At 44.9% G+C, this 21609-nt stretch overlaps 2 protein-coding genes across 3 annotated transcripts in view; one reads left to right on the top strand and one right to left on the bottom strand.

Moving 5' to 3' along the window:
* Positions 1-25: 25 nt before the first annotated feature.
* On the bottom strand, positions 26-10638 carry HEXD (hexosaminidase D; the record flags this gene model as incomplete). The annotated part of the gene is given in 13 exon segments (XM_082067356.1): positions 26-1685; positions 2450-2539; positions 2874-2975; positions 3053-3131; positions 3901-3983; positions 4635-4830; positions 5615-5686; positions 7070-7253; positions 8395-8559; positions 9936-10023; positions 10096-10205; positions 10280-10533; positions 10536-10638. Coding segments are annotated over 13 exon segments (1695 nt in total). The 3' UTR covers positions 26-1516.
* Positions 10626-21609, top strand: part of OGFOD3 (2-oxoglutarate and iron dependent oxygenase domain containing 3) — a 38677-nt gene continuing 27693 nt past the window's right edge. For both annotated transcript variants that reach the window (XM_082067375.1, XM_082067374.1), the window contains exons 1-4: positions 10626-10748; positions 11399-11616; positions 17020-17095; positions 17998-18040. In XM_082067375.1, the coding sequence (XP_081923501.1) occupies positions 10660-10748; positions 11399-11616; positions 17020-17095; positions 17998-18040 (426 nt within the window). In that variant the 5' untranslated portion in view covers positions 10626-10659. The remainder of the gene's footprint in view (positions 10749-11398; positions 11617-17019; positions 17096-17997; positions 18041-21609) is intronic.

Here is a 21609-nt window from a genome sequence, read left to right as displayed (position 1 = left end):
GGAGGCCCCAATGCCCGGCTCCTTGCCGACCCTGGTTTTGCTCTTACAGCGATTCAGCTTTTGATTTCATATAAACTGATAAAACCAACTTGCCACTGGTGAATATATTCACATTTTCCCCTCTTCAAACCAACAGGCCACATGCAAGAAAAAGTTTCCACAAACATTTTGAATACCAAAGGATTTATTAAAGTAAAATAAATTAAGCTTTTTAGTTCAAGGTATGTAGCTTTTGTAATTGTTATACACAGCAATTGATTTTTTAAGAAATCTGCATGTGGACCCAACTCCTGTAGCCCCCATTAAATAAGTTAAAGACTTTTTCTAATGCTACAGTTGTACTTTCTGTATCTATACTCATAATAGACTGTTCCAAGAGAATTTCAATACCTGTGCTTCCAAAATAAGACTTTCAAGAGATCAATAAATGAAGCAAACAAGTAAAGAATATTTTGAATAGTCATGGTAGTGTGCTTAACTACCAGACTTTCATTTTCTCTTGTGAAAATTACCTTAATCCTCCAGTTAGGTCCACAAAATATATTGCTGTATGTTACTAAAAGCTAAAACAAAGCAGCATTTTCCCCTTGTATTCAGTAGACTTTAGTCATGCTTCAAACTGGGATGAACCTGCAGTCTCAGGTTTTACGTAGTGAAGTAGATGCCCTAGAGTGACTGGGATGGTGCTTTTCTGCAGGGGTAAAACTACACTTAGGTGATGCTTTGGTAAAATGTGTTAAGGTGCTTTTCCCTCAAAGTCCAAGTGTCACCTTCACTATTGGCAATGAGCTCCTCTTGCCCTGTACTGTCACAGTCCAGGTTCTTTTGTCCGCTGTCACCCAGCGAGCACCTGGACAGCAGGTCCTTGCTCTGAATTCTGCAAAAAGCTGGACGTTAGTTCCCTGATCTGAAGCTCCTCAAGGCTGGATTTAGGATGGATGCGTTTATGTAGTTCAAACAAAATTGAACAAAACTTCCCTATGCTGTGGAAGGATCTGTCCTGATGGAACAGGACACTTCTCTGAATGCACCTAGAAGAGGAAAGGGCCACAGTACAGACCATAAGGACCTCAAGTGTGTTTAAAGTATCTTAAAATCTGACTTTTTAGGTGGAAATTGCAAAGGGAGGACATGCTGGCTACTGACTACAGTAGACCTTGTGGAACTCCTCCAGGTCAGTGTAATGTAAGAAAGTCTATTACTACAAGTACTGAAGAAATAGGGTTTTTCTCCTGCCTTTTAATACAGCTGAGTTTTGACTTGCTCTTGCATTCTGTTACACAAGGGGAGCAAATCTGACATACAAGGCAGGTGATTTAAGGCTCAATGATGTGTTAAGCCCGGAAAATTAAGAGTTGAAGCCTATTATATAAAGTAATTCCTTTATGCCTTCAGGTCCCTTTTGTTTGATCGCATTCTTGCTTCAGCTCTCAAGATGACAAACTCTCACGATACAACTAGTTGCAGATTCCCACTAGCCCTGTTCTCCCATGGAATAAGACTAATTGAAATGTCCCTAATTTTGTGCTTTTATTGCTTCATCTAAATCATCCACCACTTGCTGCAGCTTCTGTAGGCTGGGGTGGACGTTCTCCTCCATCCATTCCTCTACGGTGCACTGGTGGAAAACTTGCTCCATGGCTGCTCGGAGGTCCTGCACCACGGCGTTCCACTTGGAGAGCAGGCTGAGCAGAAATCAGAAGGAAGAAACAAACACATTTGCAGGTGAGCTCTGTCTCAAGGCGGGGCTGGGTTACCAGGCCTTTGAAAGAGAGAACAGGCCTTGAAATGACTTTACAGGAAAAGCAGCTGTTATAAGGGCTCAAAGGACTTGATTTTGGGCAGATGGCAGAAGGTTGATGCTGTTTAAGCACCTTTAATCTTGGCACTTATGCCGTGACTTCTAACGTATCAAAATGTGAGCTCAGCAAAACACTAAACACATTTCAAGTGTAACAGAAACCCACTGTAAGACTTGTTGGGAATTTAACTCAGGAAGAGTGGATGCAGTTGCCTTATCAAAAAATGTATAAATTAGCCATTTAGCATGAATCAGCATCATCTTTAGGACAAGTTCTAAGAGTACATCCAGTGACAGGGAACAGGGCTGGGTTTTATTCCAAGCCCTGCCTGGAACATGGGCTGTGGGAGATCCTGCACTGAGGCCAATAGCTGCAGGAAGGTCTGTACAGGAGCATCTGCACATTCAAGGGAAGTTCTTCAGAGACCAATTTTGTACTTGCATTCAAAGAATGTGTTCAACAGAAAGCAAAGATAAACATGTTCTTCTGTTTAAAACCACATTATGAATGCTGCTTGTTTGATTTCTGCTGATGCTTCTGAAATAATTTTACAAAGAGGCAAGGACTCAAAACTAAATGTTGGGGACTTGAATGCTCCAAATATAACAGACTTTACTTCCTCTATAATGGAAAATAAGTGCTGTTACCTGGCTGCATCTGGCTGGAAGTGATGCATTATTATAGGATGAATAATCCTCCTTTTTCTGTGGTAGGGGCTGAACCAGCCTGTGACATATCTGAAAAAGAGTGTTAGCGTGAGCAGTCTGTGAACCAGCAGTGACGTGTGTTTGTAGCCTGACAGGGCTTTAGCCAAACTTCTGCACGCATAAAGAAATAGGGAGTAAGTAAATTTAAGTGTACAACTATCTTGTAAGAGATGGTTCCTGGCAGATGAGAATAACTGATCACCTGTTGCAATTTAAGTTTCATTTCAAGCACCTGAGATGTCAATATATGGTGCCTGAAATGTGGAGCTTGATGTTTCAGTCTGCTGAAGCTGTGCCCCACTTTGAGCGGATACAGCCCCTACACTCGTGCAGCCAGCCAGAGCATCACCACAAACCTCGGTACCTGTTCCTTTCAAGCAGCTCATCCACTGATGACTTGAGGTAGAAACTCACTTGCGTCACGAGCGTGAGGATGTTGCTCCCAGGAAAGGTCCCCAGAGCGGTGCTGTGCAAAGAGGATCCGTTAGTTTCTGAACTCACCACGCGCTGAGAAGCGTCAGAATTCCACAGCTGCAATTTCACCTCATGAACGTTTCGGTTTCCAGGTTGGACATTCCCAGGAGCTTTTCCACATTTTCTTTAATCTTTTCAGAATAGCCACCTGGCAGAAGACAGCGGAAAGAAGTAAAAAGGAGCCTAAATAACCAAAATGTTCTTAAAGAGGACTTTCCTGGAGTACCCTGCATTGGCTTAGTAGTTGTCTTTGGATCAAGAAGTTTTTGAAAGGTAAAACGGAACTAGAATGAGGAAAAGAACTTGAGGGTGGGAGGAGTACATTGTCTTTCACACAACTGTCTTGTGGTAAGTAAAGCACTTGTAGCTATGAGCTTTCCACTCGGGGTGCTGAATGTTTTTAGTGCCTTAGTTAAAAACAGGTAGGTTGCAGTTTCTTATTTTAAAGATAAGAAATGCAGAAAGACAAAAATAAAAATCCTGTTGGCAACTGCCTGAGAAGAAACAAGAAACTACAGGGTGTATTTTACAAGCCCTAGATCCATTAATTAGTCAAAACAATTTTTACATGTAAACAAGATCTAAATCTCATTGATATACCAGCAGTGTTTCAAATCAGTTTCAAAAGCAATTCAGCTTCTTAATTTTTTTTTAGTATAAGCACAAAGTTTGTGACCATTTACAGATTAAAATACAAGAAATGATTAGTATACTATGGCTATTTTAAAATACTGAGGCCAAAAGGCTTTGCTCCTGTACTGCAAACATGCAAGTGTATAATTTATTGTTCATAATTCAGACCTCGATCGGGTAGTCAAACCACCTCAAAATATAATAAGCCTGTGCCAACCTTGGGGCAAAGTCACCTCCCTCTTGTGCTAGGGATTAGCTGAGAGAGAATGAAGTGGTGCTTGTACCGTTCTCCAGTGCCTGCAGACACACAGCCAGGGATGGAACTGCCACAGGGAGCAGCTCACACAAAACCGAGAAGTGATCATACCTAAGTAAGAAAACATCCGCCAATTAGACATTTTACGTTTAGAACATAGTAAACAAGGGGGGTGTGTTAATATTTCTATCACTAACATTCAAAGAAGTTTAAAAACATCAGTTTGTCTCAGGGAAGGCACCATCTACCTCTGAAATGCTAAGTTTCTGTTTTACTAATAAGAACAGATATGAACCAAATTACTTTCTCAAGCCAAATTAGATTCAAAAATTGGAATTCAGCTCTCTCGTATTCCCTTAGACCTCCTGTCGCATAAAATCCTTTTGCTCCTTCACTACGTTAACAAGGTCTCTCTTATGCAACTTCACCCACATTAGACATTCAGCTATACACCATACATTGACTGTGCTGTCTATAAGCAGTCCAACGTGGCACTAAGTATATTCCAGCCTTCAAATCCAATCTGCTGTGGTTAGTGTCTGCCAAAACAATCGCTCCTGCTGATTAACGCCATGGCAGACGACTGGAACTCTGAAATCCGCCCTTCACGGTCAGCGGGAGGCCCAGCAGTAACCAACAGGCAGGACTGCAGGTTGCAAAGTTCCCTTCTAAATCCCCAGCCCCCCTGTACCTCCTGGGGAGTTTTGGGTGGAAATTTGCTTCCGTGGGATCCTCGGAACCATTTAAAAAGACGGTCCTTACCTCTGCCAGCCGGTCAGGGCGATACCTTCAAGGACATCGGCGGGGCTATCGCTTGCCACTTTCAGCCACTGAAGATGGTTTTTTAAGTGGTGCCCGATGAGTGTCAGAGACTGATTCACTCCCGTAGCTCCTTTAAAGGCACTGGCAAACCACACCTTGGAGAAGCCGCATCTACGATACTTCTCTATGAGCTGCACTGAAATAATACACAAAAGAACACTTAGGGGACAAGTTTTTCTCCATTTAAAGCATTGACTGTAATGTTCCAATTAACAGCAACGCAGGTCCAGTTACAAGAGGCTGCTGAGCCTTGCCCCATCAAGTTCTGAGCACTAGCAAGGACGGGAGATTTGACACGCTCTCCGAACAACCTGTTTCTCTGTTTGACTGCCCTCCTATCTTCATGTGCCCAGTGACCATATCCCATCCCCTTGAATTGCTAAATTGCTTCAATGTGCAGAACCATGGGTATGTAACCAGTACATGCAACATCTGACAACTGATTCTTCTTTGAACAAACAAATATTCGTGTGCATGTTAGATGCCTGACTGCAGCCTTTAGGAGTTTTTCCTTTGAATTCTATACACGTATGAAGCCTTGAAGCTTCTTTTGTAGAGGTGTTTGATACAGAGCTATCTGCTCCCACTGGTTTTAATGCAAGGAGTTAATGTAACAGTACTTGTGAGAAACCTCTCAATCTCCCATCAGTGATTCCATAGCCCTGTTGAAAAGAATTAAGCAGCAAAAAGATGCAAGTCCTTCATAGGAGAAGCAAAAGCAGAGAAAGAAAATTAATAATAGCAACTCTTATGTGAAATCAAGCAAGGGCTATGTTTATGCTACTAAAGCAATTTAACAAAAATATAATTTGTGTCCAACTAAGGTATGTTTTAATCATATTATTTTGGTTTGGCTACTTTGCTTAACAGGTAACAGAGCTCTTTGCTTTTCCTAAGCAGCTCAGCAGAGAAGTACAAACCTTTGCCCTCCACGTCCAGGTCTGCTGCGTAGTCCCAGATCATGGGCTGCACAAGCTGTGGGACCCCAGACTCTGAAAGGAACAGAGTTCTAAGCAGTGGAAAAGAGCCAGTTAAAAATGACTACTCAGCACATATGATTGGTGCAGTAACACAGTAACAGACTAGAATTAACTCCGGCTTGTCACCAGAATTCTTCATGTACAGTTGAAGTGCCCACATGTCCTGTCAGCCCAGCCAGGGGTTTGAACATGGGGGTTCACATGCCAGGGGCCGCCAAGTCCTTGGACAGCCTGAAACCACTAATATGGAGCAGCAGCAACAATTCATTGGAGATCCCATTCATCCCAAGCTCATCTCATCCTTCATCCCTGGAATCTACCTGTATACCTGCTGGGCTGAACTGGTGGTGCTGCCAACTGTACACACAAGATTTCAGCTAAATTCAAAGGAAATATTCACCTTTTGAGCTAGAGATTGTCTCAGCTCCCTTTGCACAGGGCTGAGCTTCTCAAGACACTTTGAAAGCACAAATGAAGATATAGGTTTAGCTTCAAATCCCTTTATAATCAACTCTCTGACTAGTTTTAAACATGAAAAAACAAATTTTGGAGAAGCTGCAGTAAATTGTACAGAAATTTAGTATTTTAACTTGTTTAGCTCATTATTGCCTGTGGCAGTACAGTGCGCTTAGCTAGATGCTGTGCTGCTCTTGTGGGAACTGCACGGGTCCTATCTGCATTTATTTTGGATGATTTCCCACTATTAAAGCCACAAGTAGGTCAGTCACTGCTGGAGGAATTGCACGGCTACTCACAGTGTTGTCTAGATCTATTTAGAGCAGACATATAAAGTGGCTCTGAAAATGCTGGAATTCCATCTACGTTAGGATTAGTCAAATTTTAGCAGTAGTTTCCTATTTTTCAAGAACCAAGACTCACTATGTCCAGCTCACTGAGCTATCCCACAATTCAGTATCAGAGCTCCTCGTGACATGCACTGTGATCACCTGCACTGTCAGAGATGCTCACAGGGCCACAGCTTCTCCGTGCGAGTCTGCGCCGCTGGAACCAGAAACTGCACAGAGCAATGACTGACATTAGAAGGCAGCGAAAGGCACAGAAATTTAGGCTGAGACTACAAACGCTCACAGACTTTTTTAAATGCGTAAAGAAAGTAGAACTGATGGCAAGCACTGCACGACGACTGTTTTGTTTGTCACCGTATTACCAGATGGAAAAGTAAAGCACATGTGTTGAGACTTGCCCACAGTTGTACAGAAAGTCTGTGATGTAGCCATGGTCTAAATGTTTCCACTCTCCAGTCTAATGGATTGCATCTTGAATATTCTCAGATTTCTTCTTTGTATTATTTTTCATCTGCCAACAAATCTGTTGTAACTGGTTGGCTAAACTGTATGCTACAAAATACAACTGAGCCCAGCACTGGTCACACACCTGCCAGCGTTTCCTCGCTCATCCCTCTGAGCATGTCGTCCCACACGATGGGCGTCACGGCCGGGTACGACGAGGCCACACAACTTGCTACGGCTTTTATGTGGGATAAGCACAGCTTCTCCGGAGTGTTGCCTTGTTGCTGCAGCCACTGCTTTGATTCCTCTCCTTCGCCGAGGTAATACACCTGAAATGTCAAACAAATAATCCTGGCTTGTTTTATAGGAACAGTGGGAGCGAATTTGGCACAGTGTCACAAAACCTTACAATACTGAAATCCTATTGCAAAGACACGACACGCCGAGTGGGCATATTTAAAAGCACTTCTGAGTGCTGAGGACACTGTGAGTGTTTCTATCGGTCTGTAGGAGACTGTGACCCTGACTAAACGGATCACACAAGGGAATTTTCATAGAGAAACTAAAATATCTAAAGAATGATTAAAGTGTGTGGTACTTGTCTTTGGAAAGTTTGTCCTCTGAAGTAGCTCTCACCAGTTTTCCTCAGTTTGAATCTACTAACCCATAAGGTCCTAAATCATCTAAAATGAGGTTCCTCTCTTGGGGAAGATCATTTTTATGTGAATCTAGAAGTGACTTGGGGGTGCATCCAAGAGGGGCCCCAGCACAACTGGTCCTACGCAGATTTGGGTCTGTTAAGCTGGAGATGCATTTAAACTCTGTTGTTTGAGAGCAGGTTTTATGTAAAACATGTTTATTCTACATAAATATTATTTTGCTTTATAAAAGCTTGCAGGTCCCTATCTAACCTGGCCGCTTCTTCACAAACAACAGGATTCAAAATGCTAAACTATCTGTACAGTTAAAGTGATCACCATGGATGTCAGGACCTGCGTGCTGCTGGGCTGGCTCTAAGAACCTCTGAGACAGGAGAAAACTCAAGGTTCTCCTCCTCAAGGAGACAAACTGCCAAGAGAAAATAAAAAGCACTATAAAAGGGCTCGCTTTTAATAAGTTGGCCAGAACAATGAGCCAACACCTTGCACCAAAACTCACACGAATCTTAATTAACATCTCCAATTGATATCTCACTTTAAATACTCATTTGACTTAAAACCAAATGCTGAGTTAATGTTAATAAACTGCTTTCAAGACTTCCAATGTTACAGTCAGATCAACACAAATGACATCCTGTGCTACTGGAATCATTTACTGCCAAAACGACTTTTCTGCACTGGCTTGAATTGACGTTTTCTGTCCCCAAAATCCGACCCAAAGGTGGCCTGGGCGCCACTGAATGCAGAAGCCTCAGCCCTTACCTTCATTCCTCACACAAAAACAATATTCCTGGCTCAAGGGAAGTCCCACCTCATCACATCCAATGTGAAACCACTTCACATCTTCGTGCAGCGCCATGACCTGGTCGATCATGGCTTTGACCAGCGCCCGCGACTCCTCCTTGTGTGGGTTGAGGGCGTTGGGAAACACCTTCACCTCCCGGAGATGGGTGAACTCTTTATGCTTCAGCACGAACTGCAAGAGAAAGGAGAGCTCAGGGAACACCAGCAAAATGAAGGGGACAGCAGCATCCTGCTGCGTCACCAGCGCCCCGCTAACAGTTGTCCTTCTAAAACCTGAGTTTTAGCATTTATTAGAGGCAAGGAATGTGATCTCCTTCGACGCTTGAGCAATTTTGCCAGCACTAACTAAAGAGATTTTAATTAGATTTTTAGGAATTCAACCTATAAGAAAACATAGTTCCCTGATTAAATTTTGCATAATTAAATTAAATTTGCAAATCCTTGTAACCTACAGTTCTTCGCTTGTAGATTAAAAAGAAGGATGAATTGTACAAATAAGAAGCTGATTTGGCCATAGAAATACTCTCGCAAAGAGTTTAAAGTGTCCAGGAGCCTGGAAGTACTAAATCAAATGTAAACCTAATCCTGAATTCATTTTGTTGTGCGCACAAAGGCATTATGATGCTTAGGGCACGGGTGTCAAACGCATTTTCCCCGGGGGCCACATCAGCCTCACAGTTGCCTTCAAAGGGCCAAATGTCATTTTAGGACTATATATACAGTCCTAAAATTACATTTATACAGTCCCCTGTGAAAATGAGTTTGACACCTCTGGCTTAGGGGAATAAGCTCCTCAATTCTGAAGGGCTAGTCAAGAGCAATTAAATGGCAAAAGGACTCAAGTTGTGCCAGGGGAGGTTTAGATTGGATATTAGGGAAAAATTCATCCTGGGAAGGGCTGTCAGGCATTGGAACAGGCTGCCCAGGGCAGTGGTGGAGTAACCATCCCTGGAGGGGTTCATAAGGTGTTTAGATGAGGTTCTTAGGGACACGGTTTAGTGCCAGAGTTAGCTTAGGTTATGGTTGGACTCAATGATCCTGAGGGTCTCTTCCAACTGAAATGATTCCATGATTCCATGACTACTAATAGATGGAATTGAGGACATGAATTGTTAACAGCACAAAGCAGAGTTAACTTACTCCTCGCATAGACACAATACTTCAATCGAAGCTATTTTTGATGACGCCTTGAAAGGTGCAAACAAGCGTGAGACCTCAAGCCGTCATTGGCGCTGAACAGAAGACAATCGCACCGAGAACTCTTGATGTCTTTGAAAGTTTTTCACGGACTTATGGACAAATCTGGTATCGGGATCACATGGGAGCGGCTGGTGGGGCCTCGGCATTAGAGTCAGGGTCATATAAGCAGTTTGGCTGCGGGTGGCACAGGACGGGACGAGTTCTGGCCGGGCTGGTACCGCAGGAGGGACCGCGGGGCCGGGGGTTCCCCCGGGGCGAGGGAAACGGGGCTCAGCGCGGCGGCACCGCGGGGCCGGAGCCGGAGAACGACAGGGATTTCCCAACAAAACCACCCGACCCCGCGCTCACCTCCATGTGCCCGAAGGTCTGGACCAGCGGCACCAGCTCCAGCCCCAGCGCCCGGGCCTGGCCCAGCACCGCCCGCAGCTCCGCGGGGCTGCGGGGGAGAACGGGCGTCAGGGCCCGGGACGGCACCGGGACGGCCCCCCGGCCCCTCCCCGGCCGGTACCTGTAGGCGTGCGGGGCCCGCAGCGGCTCCAGCGGCCCCGCGTAGGGGAACGTGTCCTCGTACTCCAGCAGCAGCCCCGAGCCGCCCAGGGCGCGGAGCAGCGGCAGCACCTGCGGGCGGGACAGGACTGTGAGCGGCCCGGGGAGCGGCCGCCGCCCCAGCCCCGCCGCCGCTCGGCCCTCACCTCCGCCAGGTACGCGGCGCGGGGCGGGGCGCCCTTCATGTCCAGGTGCACCAGCCGCCGCCGCGGCCCGCCCGCCGCCATGCCGCCGCTCCGGCCTCGATTGCTCTCGCCTGCGCACCGCCGGTCCGCATCGATTGCTTCGGCCTGCCGCCGACCCCAGGATGCCCCGGCATAAAGCGCTTGACCGCGTCGCTCTGCCCCGGTTCCGGTGTCTCGGCGCTGTCCAGGCGCGGTGTCTCCGTTCCGGTGAGGCTGCTTTCGGCTCTGTAATGCATTGCTCCTGCCTGTTTGCCTGATGCGCTTCTGCTCGGCGGCCGATTGCTCTCCCCTGGCAGGCTGGCGAGGCGGGCCGAGCGCATCGCTCTGTGCCGGCGGGCACGATGGCTCCGCAGCGGCGGGCGGTGCCGCGGGGCCCCGAGAGCGGCGGGACGGCGGCGGGGCCGGAGCGCGGGAGCCGCCGCCACTGCAGGTGCCTGAGGGGCCGGCCCGGGGGCTGCGGGCACCGCTGGCGCCTCCCGCGGGCAGCGGCGGCGCCCGGGCCCGGCGGGCTGAGGGGAGCGGCTGAAACCTCCGGGCGGGGAGGAGAAACGGAGAAATAAACTGAACAGCAGAGTCAAGTTACTGTTCAGCGCGTTCTTTATTTTATCAGCGCTGGGGATCATCCTCCGTAAGCGCTGGGTGCTCCTGCGTTGCTTCTATTCCCATAATTATTACATATGCATTACAATTTTTGAAAATTTTTTACATACGTCTGTACTAAGAAATAATTGGTGATGTTAGTTATAATTGTTTAGCTTCTTACTTACAATTCATCTATTAATTATTAGTTCATTATAAGCGAAGCACTCCGCTTCCAAACAATGTGTTACTGAGTCTGTCTCGCTCTTGTCGTGTAGAAGAGTCTAAAACTTGAAGAAGATCCCCTCATTTTGCAGGTAGTCAGAAGGCATTTACCATGTCAATTGTTTCATGAGGGATATGGCTTTTATAACTGAGTCAAAGTGTGTGTTAATTTAGCAGCTTTTCTCTATGCATGTGGATGTGCAAAAGGGGGGTCAGCTGGGGTACCGGCTCCTCACCGCTGGTGCTTGTGTGTGACTGTGACTGTTCCCTCCGCAGTGCCAAGAAGAGCAGAGCCCGGCAGGACTGGCCATGGAGGTGGCTCAGGGCCGCGTTCCTCGTCTCCGTGGCCGTTGCTGGGGGTTTCCTGAGCTGGAGCTGCCTGCAGAACGAGGACGGGGTGACGGAGGTGCTGGCCCGTCATGGTGACAACCTGCGGGACACGTTCATCGAGGTCCCCTGCTCTGAGGACTACGACAGCCACAAGAGATTCGAAGGTATTTGGGGAGGGTTGTCCAAAGTGGGGTGAAGCAGTTTTCGGAGGATCCCAACAGCTGACTGCTCTGTTTAATGAAACATGCACTATGTAACTCCTGTTTTTCCAGCAAACACCTGGTCACTGTGTGTATTGTTTAAATGCTCAAACATTCATGCCCCTTGGGCCAGTGCAGAAGTAGTTGCACCTGAGAGGTTTTGCTGTCGTTCCTACATAATTCTCTTATGAAACTGCTTTGGTTAGGCCGTGAGAAATAAACCTTTTGCTAAATCTATTTCTAGTGTCTTTTCATACTCTGATTCTTGTAATAGGGTTGTGGGTTAGTTAGTTACTGGTAAGTACCATTCAGAGTAAGGAATGGAACTGATTTAGGATATCGTCTGTGCTGCTGGCATGTGGTAAAGGCACAAATGCTAGTTTCTGAACTGCCACTTTTGAGATGTGCGTGTGCTGACAGCTTTTAATGCTGCCTGCAAAGCTCTTCTCCTCTGTCTTTGCCTTCCAGCTGAGCCTGTTTTCTGTCAAATTGGTATTTGTTTCCCCTGGCATTATTTATTTGCGGTGTTGATGTTGGATCTTCTTGAGCAAAGGAAGCTTTTCACCTTCTCTGATGAAGAACGGTGAGAGTCACACTTGCAGTTTGCATAGATGAGCTGTGCTGGTGTTCTCTTTCAGATTTGCAAAGTGTGTCTTGATGAATGTTTTGAGCTGGTACTGCTGCCGGAGAGCAGCTCTGCTCTTGCCTTTTGTCAGCCTACCTGTATGTCTAGCTGTATTGCATCAAAAAGTTTTTTTTAAATTTGTTTTTAGTTAAATCTGTTTTCTTATCAGCTTCATTATGTGTCTGACAAAAGACTTGCTGATACAAAGCTGGAGGCAGTGTGGGGGCTGGAGGAAGCTGCTTGGAGCTGAGGAAGAAAGACGATGACCAAAAGGCTGGAGAACCTGCCTTATGATGAAGACTGAAGGAGTTGGGTCTTTGTTCCCTGGAGAAGGGAAGGCTTGAGGGGATGATGCCACATTATTCCAGTATTAAAGGGCAGCTACCAAGTAGATAGAGGCCCTTTCTTCACAAGGAGCCACATGGAGAAGGTGAGGGGCAATGGGTACAAGTTGCACTGGGCAAGGTTTCATCTTGATGTAGGAAAGAAGTTTTTTACAGAGAGAACAGTCTGGAACAGAAAGAATCACTGGAACAGGTCCCCTGGGGATGTAGCAGAGCCTCTGTGACTGGAGGATTTAAAGATGTGGTTGGACAGGGTGTTAGATGATCTTATCCAGGCTTCCTTTCCCATGAAAGGCTGGACCAGGTGATCTTTTGAGGTACCTTCCTACCTGGGCTGTTGTATGACATCTAAATTTCTTGCAGTGCCAGTTCTGGTAGAAAACATTTGTCCAGCTGCAGCCTGGATGTGGAGGTGACTTCCCCTGTCCTCTTCAGGTGGCTGGTCCTGGTGCTGTTGGTTGAAAGGCTTTGAACAGAAACCAGAAGTTTGTGTGGTCTGTGGTCAGATGGTTTTTCCACAGTGCAGCTATTGTAGCATCTTGATACGGTTTTGGGGGATTCATCCCAAATGTTATTGAGGCAAAGAAAGCTGCTGTCAGGAAGCTACCAGCAAGGAAGCTTCCTCAGGCTGGGCACATAAAGACACATGTTCTTTTTTAACTTTTCATAGTTACTACAAGCAAAAACTCTGTGTTCCAGCTTTCTAATTAGGTGTTTACTTGCTGCTGCTTATGTGATTGATTTTGGTTTTTAGCAGGTGTTTTCACGTGTCCCCCTGTACTATGCTTTCAGAAAGAGGTCAGTGGTATTAGAAATGTGTGCGCATCTGTTTTGTTAAGTGGTTAATTGCAGCTGTGCTTGGATCATAAACTTTGCTCTTGTTTCTCAACTCCCATCTCCTGCTCAGTGCCGCCAGAGGGTGGTGCAGAGCTGCTGAGCCTTGCTGGCCTGGCAAAGCCGGCTCCTTGCTCAGCCTGGCTGTTACTGATGGCTTAGGGAGGCAGTAAATGTGGATTATGGTTCTCTGCCAAACTGGATTCAGTGCCGGAACTTGAGTTGCTTTGTTGGAAATAGCTTCCTATCACTCAGTAGCATTTCATTCTGTCTTTACTCTGGCTCAATCTCCGCAGCGGCTGGCTCTGTGTCAGAAGGAGGCACATTCCTATCAGCACTTGGTGCCTGATGCTCAGCTGTGGAGTTTCCACAGCTAAGATGAGCTTTTTATTTATGCACCTGTGCCTGCTTCAAACCGAACTAGTGCCACTCAGCTTCTAGTTTGCTTCAAGTGATACGGTAGCTGCTGTCACAGAGCAGTGGTTTTATTTCAACAGCACTACCTGCCAATAAACATGCTTCGTCCAGAAATCAAATGCGTTATTTTTCAGAGGCCAAGCACTTAACTTATTGCATTTGCAGAAGATGTGAGCGCTCAGACCCTGCGGCCAGATCTTGGCTATTTCTGCTGTCTTGAGACATGGTGCACTACTTAAAACTCCTGTGTAGTCTCTTCTGTGTGTTGACATGTTATGTCAGTGTACAAAGCATCCGTGATCGCTGCCCAGGAGACAGCTTCAAGATGCTTTCCAGAGACTGGGTCAGTGGATGTGGAAAGCAGAGAAGCCTGTGAGCAGCCGGGGAAAAGGTCCAGCAGCCACACTGCTGGTGTGGTTGTGGGGATGGCATCTGATAAATCTTTGCCTTGTCCTGCTTTGGGATGGATCGCATTAGGGGAGCATCATGGTGGGGCTTTTATCTCTTGAGAATCATCCCGATCCTGGCAGCACGTGGTTCTTGGCCAAGTACCACTCTAAGTAGAAGACAGAGCTGCACTTTAGGCACTTGGACCCCATGTTCCATCCAGGGGCCACAGGGAGTAGTGGTGTTTTGGTATGTTCCTCTTTTACCTTGATTGGAAAAATACAACTCTTGGATCCAAAGCCAAGTGCCTTATCTGATAAGTGAATGGGTTTGTGTCTAGTAGGCAGAAATTTGTGGAAGCTACTGAGTACCTGGTGATACTAAACTAAATTTCTCCTGTGTGTAGGTTCTCCAAGTGTGCTTTTACACTTCAGTGCTCCTGTGCGCTGTGGTCTCGTAGACAAAGACAACACGTTTCTTAGTGTTAAAATTGTTTGCAAACAAACAGAGTCTTCTGTTTTTTTCTTTAGTTTTCATCCAGTGTTTGTGCCTTACTGATGGTATTGGGCTGTCTCTTTCTTGGTTTTCTTCCCACTTTGGAAAAGCTTCTGCTGTTGCCTTCAGGACATGTCCTGACTCCAGTGCTGCCTCTGCCAGTTGTGTCAGAGACCCTGGACATGGAACAGTTGTCCTAGGTAACCCTGTAGCTTTGCAGAATCTGGTCCCAGCCTTTCCAAAAGGGTGGTACCTGTGCTCTAGTTTGCAGCTAGAAATAGAGAGCACAAATCTTTTCTGAAATCAGAAATCTTGGTTAATGTCCTTTTTGCAGAGTGTCGTACAAAGAAAACTCTATTTAGACAGGTTTGTCCTGGAGTATTGAAATTCTCCTTTGAATTTACTCTTCCCCATCACTTCTGTCCTTGAACATCAGCTTTCCCTCATCTCTAAGACAATTTCCTTTGCCTTTCAAGCTTTGAAGAGACCTTTTCAATGGCAGAAGTCATTCCTCTTGTCTCTGTTAGCTAGGGAGAGCTTCATGTTTTTCTGTGTTCTGCTTTCTCCCAAACTCATTTTTCTATCAGCCTGTTGCCTCAGCCTTTTTTAATCTTGTTTTGTAACGACAGTATAAAAAAGTGTACTGCCAACATCCAAACTTATGCTTCATAAGATTCCTGGCATCTTTATACCCAACAGAATGCTCAGTACAGTGTGGAGTATATGTTATGTGATTTGTGATTGATGATTATTCTGAAAGTCTTTGAGTGGATCTTATGGTTACTAACTAAATGTCTGGTAAGTTATTTTTTCTCAGTTTGGGAACTCAAATTAGTTGCTCTTTGGCTGGGTTGGTGTGTTTTGCATGTGTCTGAGTTTAAAATTGGGTGCTGGAAGCTGTTACTGCCTCAGCCATCTGTCCGACTCTTTGGGTGAGTGTTTGCGAGCCTGGAGGCAGAGATGTCTCATCCCTGTCAATTGGCTTCTGAGCCGCTCTTCAGTCTGGCATTCAGAAGTAACCGAAGTTAATCTGCCGCTGCTGAATGTATGATGGAGCTTTACGGCACAGCAGCATAAAATGCGTGTGTCTTTGTTAGGGCAGACAAGAAAACTTGTGGTTTGCTGGCTACTACTTGTTGCTTTGCAGAACTGCATGGTGATGTTCTCCAAAGGAACGTGGCATTTCCAGTGCTTGTGTTTTTATTGCACGATCTGCGGTGTTTAACTTGCACATTGTTGGTTCCTGGAACTGAGATTGAAAAATGCAAGAATTTCCACAAAAACTGCACATAGCTTTTCTAGTTGCAGAGGGGATATTTACAATGTGCCCGAAACATGGCACAGAAGCTCCACCTCTCTCCACTCCCAAATTTGTAAGTAAGAATTTTCCACCTATAAACCCCATGTGGGTTATTGTTGGTTTGAATTCTGTACCTTTGGGGCTGGTACTGTATTGCAAAGTGATGTTCTTTCATATGCAAAGCACCTTTGGGTTTTTGCCAGAGTTTTAAACTTTCTTTGGGTGCTTTTTATTATACCAAGGCACTACAACCTCTGCTGAATGGGGTGTTTTGATTCTGCCCATTTCTTTAGCTCACAGGGGCACAAGGAGATAAGTGAGCTGGGGAGCAGTGGTTCTGGCTCCTTGTTGCAGTGCTGGGCTCTGTGCTGGCACTGATAAATGGATGCTCAAGAATGTAATCTCTAGCATATTTGAGACTGCTGCTTTCCTAGATAATTTTCAAATAACTTACTGTTTGCCTCCAGGAGGCTAAATCTTGAGCCGGCTTCAGTGAATTGGTACTGGGTCGTCAGTAAATGCAATGAATTATCTGGGTTGTAATCCAGTTGGTTTCCTGACTTGGATCTGTGTTGGAATAGTCAGCTGCTGTGGGTGCCTTTGACTTCAATTTAAATGTGTTGAACAAGGGGCTTTTCTTCTCCCAAGCAAGGAAGGAATGTCTAGAACTCAGGGGAATTGCACCAAGCAGCCGTAGCAGTGTGAGTGATGTGACTTAGATGAGTTGAATCTGCAGGAGCGATGGTGACATTGGCTGATTTGTCTTCTCTCTGCCAGCGGAGCCAAACACATCAGAATGGAAATGGAACAGCATTGTAGTTTGAGTGATCTGAAACAATGTGAGATTGCTGTTATCCCTTCTAAATGGTGTGAATCTGAAGGGGGAGCAGAAAAATATTACAGATCTGTTTTGAACCTTTTGGAAAGGTGACCTTTCCTTATTTCTCTTCCTCTCTGTGTTCCAGGGTGCACTCCCAGAAAGTGTGGCAGAGGTGTGACCGATGCGGTGATCACAAGGGAAGAAGCTGAAAGGATCCGTAGGTAACTTTTCTTTTAGCTCTTTGACCTTTGGGCACTTGATTTAGTGACACTGTGCGGGTGTTTAAGGTGCAGCACAAAGCTCATTAGCTGAAGGAGGCTGGGTTAAACTAGCTAAAACCTTTTTTCCAAAGCCATTTAGTGGTTTTGCTCTAGTGGAGGCAGTTCACTTTCATGTTCTGCCTGGCTCTGTGGGGCATGAGAGTTGTAGAGGAAAAAAAAGGAAAATTAATTAAATCCTTCTGTTCCATTTGGCCTCTATAAAACAAACAAAACATAAACCTCTTTTCACCTGAGTCTGTTTCTGGGTAATTGAGCTGGTGCTGACCCTATAGTCCTCTATGAACACGAAGTGCTGAGTTTTAATCAAATAATAGAGGACATTGTCAAATAGTGCAGTTAGAAAAGTTATCAGCCTCTTTGAGTGTGATTTGCACTTGATAATCATGCAAGTGGGGAGTATCACTGATGCTCCAGGGGATGGGCAGCTGGTGGAAGGGCTTGGCTCCCTTCTCGGGCCGGCCACCGATTTCAAATTCAGCCGAGCTGCTGATCTTGATGCAGCGTTTCTGCATTGTACAGGTTTATTTGTACTGCCCCGAAGAATCAACATCTGTGGGGTTTTTATGTTTAATCTTACTTGGTCAGAATGTATTTGAAAGGCGATGGGTTTTGGGGGTCTTCTGGGGAATTATGGAAGGAGGCCGTAAATTCAAAAGTGTTCTATAATGTAGATACTTTTTCATGACAGGCTGCAAGATTTGTTTCAAATAAATGGCAGCTTCTCTTAACGAGGTTATTTGATGCATCAGATAATACTGAAGAGTTACATGTTGCAAGTAATGACATTTAAGGATTGAGTATCAGACTTCAGTTCTCATCTGAAATTGTTGTTTTGCCTGCAGAATAGCAGAGAGGGGACTGTCCTTGGGAGGATCTGATGGAGGGGTGAGCAGTGTTCTGTTACTTTTTACGTTCTTTTACTGCCAAGGCAAGATTATAAATGCATTTTTGGGACTTCTGGAAAGGAGATGGAGAATTTTTTCCTTTCATTCAAACTTGGAAGAAAATTTGTTTGGACAGTTATTTTATCTCCCATTAATACTTCTGCTAGCAGTGTAATTTGTGGCTTCTGCAATACAGTTGACACTTTCTGTTATTCAGTTTATAGTTAATTCTAGCGCCTCTCTTGAACTGATTTGTCTTCTCCAGCTGGAAACAGTTACTACAGCAGAACTGCACAAGTTTGACTTCTGAAACTAAGTCACAGTGGTTTACAGCATCACGTAAAGATTTGCTTTGTGTAGTGATGAAAAATACCATGTAATATCTTAAGTAGACCTTTGAATAATGTTCTTTAAAAATGAAAACAAAACCACTTTGCTTTAACAACCGTGTTGATTTCAATTTCTTCCTCCTCATCTTCATTCTCAGGATGTTTTCGTATATGAACAGAAACTGTTTCTTGAGTATTTGTAAACACATCCACTTCTTTAGGCCTCTGCTGAATTAGGGCACATATTAGTAGAAAAGGAGAAAGGTTTCAATGAAAAAAATAAGGCTTCATTGTCCCTGTGATTGCTGAGGAAGACCTGCAAAAAACCGTAACCTGAGAAACTTAAACAGTGCTGCCTATTTGTAACAATATATTTAAAAGATTTAACACTCTCTCATCTGTTCTGTCAGGATCCCTTGGATTTTTTGCAGTTCTGTGGCTGCATGATTTTCCACTTTGCCTGTTGGGACCTACAACTTAACTCTTGTCATTAGTGCTGCCAAGTGGGGTTCGTATCCTGTTTTTTCAGGACCTACATCTAATTTGCCATTAGGCTTCCACAGAGGGATTAGAAGGGCAGTGTATAACAGGCAGCTTCATGGATTTGGACCACAGAAAGTTAATGTGCAGCTGGGGGTCAGGAAACTGGGGAAACTGAGGCAGAGACACCTTGGAAGAGACACGAAGGGAGGTGAACTCGCTGCCCAATGCCCAGGGCAGCCCAGGGGTCACTTGGACATCAAGCCAGAGTGTCAGACAAATATCAATTCAGCATCTACGTCATTTTGGAAGCGTCACTGTGAGTGGTTTTTTGAAGGGGAGGGAAACGGGGTGGGGGAAGAAGATTCTATCGTGGCAGTAAAACAAGTCTGTTAAGAAATCTGATGTCCACTGAGAGGTCTGGGCTCTGATCCAACCTGTCTCACATTTCTTATAATCTGTGAATGTCAGAAAGTTATTGCATTGCTGTAACTCCTTAGGGAAAGGTCCAAGAAGGAAGTTGAGTGGTATTGCATTGAGGTCTCTTCCAGAATAGTGGACGAACACTGAAAGATGCTAGAACCAAGTGCTGGCCAGTGTTTCTGGGAGATCATGTTTAGGAAAAGTCTTTAATTACGGTCTCTTTAATGCCGCTTTTTCTCCTGTTGTGCCGTTTTCCTCTTTCTTTTTCAATGTGCGTGCTTGTGGGGTGAATCTCATCCCAGCAGTGCTAGCTTGACTCCAGCAATCATTAAATACTGGTGGGATGTGTGGTGATGTGGAGATGAAACTGTCTGTCTTCATTTGAGCCTTTTTATTGGCTTTTCACATCTCTTACCTTCACAGCATACAAAATGCTTCAAGTCTTCCTCCATCTAGCTACTTTGCCCATATGCCTCTCAAGCCTGTTGGATTAGATTTGCCTTGTTGCTTTAAATTTCTTGGGCTTTAGAATGTTTGGATAATTCTGTCCATTTATGTCTGTTGTTCCAAGACTTTTTTTTTTTTTACCTTAAAATTCTCAATTCCTTGTTTCTGTTTCATTCTGTTTAATTCTTGCTTTAGCCACTTTGATCTCTCCACTATTCCAAATACAACTTATTCAGATTTCTGCTGGGGTGCAGACTGCATTCTCGCTCTCTCTGATTCCCTCTTGACCCCTTTTTAAGCAACTTCTCTTTCCTGTATGTCAAACTCCTTATTTTCAGTTCACAGAAGTGGATTTGTGTGTGCGTCTGGGTATAATTTAAACACCTAAACGTGCAGTTTGTGACTGTCAGTTCTCTCCTCTGTTCGTTTGCTGCCCTTTCTGCTTCCTTGGAGGGCTGAAGCATAGCATAACTTGTTTCCTTTCCATCTTATTTTTGTTGAGAAAGTCCTGGCAAACACCTGAATTATTGAAGTGTCCCAGGAGTCATGCCCCAGTGGTCATGCTGAGCTTGCTTTCTTATCTCTCTTTGTAATTTTTGCTAGATTTATTTGTATTTATGCACATGGGAGAGGCCACTGCAGTGTTCTAGTCTAACTTTGAACAGCATCTTTGCCACCAGGGTGCTGCTTTCCCTTGTACCTCTCCGGCTCTGTAGCTGTGAAATAGCTTTGTCCTCGGTTCCTTCCCTTGTTCAGAGTGTGAGCTGCATTAGTTCTCTCGATGTTTGCCTCAGCTTGGGCTTTTTCTTCTTTCTAAAGATAAAGACCTTTCTCTTTCTTCCATACCTAATATTTTCTTGCATGCTACCCTTGCGTTACCACTTTAGTCACGGCTCATTCATTCATGTCTTTGTGACTGCCGTCATGTCTCCAGTGTAAATGAAACGACTCTTTGCTGTTGGATCTATTGACATGTATTTAGAAGCCGCAGAGAAGAAACGCCTTGATGTGGCCGGCCAGCGGTGTCTGGTTCTGGCAAAACTGGTGGGAGCAGCCACCCAGAGCTCCTTTTGCAGGGGATTAGATTCCTTAATCACTGGGAGGATTGATCCATCTGTGTAGCTGTGATGCCAAACAAGGGTTTCTGATACGGGCTCACGGACCTGCGTATAGAACAGTGGTTCTGCAGATCGCATCCCTCCGTGTTCTGCTTTCAGCCCTCCCAGCTAAATTCTGAAGTCTTCCAAACGCTGTCAGCGCTGCATCTTCTAGAGAGCAGATAACACTTGTCCCATCTTAGACCTCTACTGCAGGCTGCATGGTTTTATTTCTTCATAATTAGCCTCCTGATGGCACTTAGGAACATGTACTTGTGAGGGGTGAAAGACATTGTTGGCTGTGTGTCCTCCATTTACTTAGAGCCGTGTGTTGCTCTGATTATCTGGACTCGACTCCAGTGAAACAAAGAAATAAACTTAACAGTAAAATCAATTCTGCTGTTAAGCAGCATTCTTTATTTTATCAGCACTGGGGATCATCCTCCATAGCGCTCTAACGACTGGATGCTCTTGCATTGCTTATATTCACACAATTATTGCATATTTGTTACAATTTTTTGAAAATTTTAACATACAATGTACTAAGAAATAATTGCAAAATGATAAGATTAGTATGAAGTTAGTTATAATTGATTAGTTTCTTACTTACAATAAATCTATTAATTACTAGTCAAATATAAGCGAAACACTCTGCTCCTAAACAATGTGTTACTGAGTCTGTCTCACTCTTGTCATGCAGAAGGATCTAAAACTTGAAAAGTAGCCTCTCATTTTGCAGGTGGTTAGAAAGCATTTACCATGTCAGCTGGTTAATGTTGGGTGCGTCTTTTATA

The sequence above is a fragment of the Streptopelia decaocto genome (genome assembly GCF_964273445.1).
Source record: "Streptopelia decaocto genome assembly, chromosome: 16".
Classification (NCBI taxonomy): Eukaryota; Metazoa; Chordata; class Aves; order Columbiformes; family Columbidae; genus Streptopelia; species Streptopelia decaocto.
This window is presented reverse-complemented; position numbering and strand designations above follow the sequence as displayed.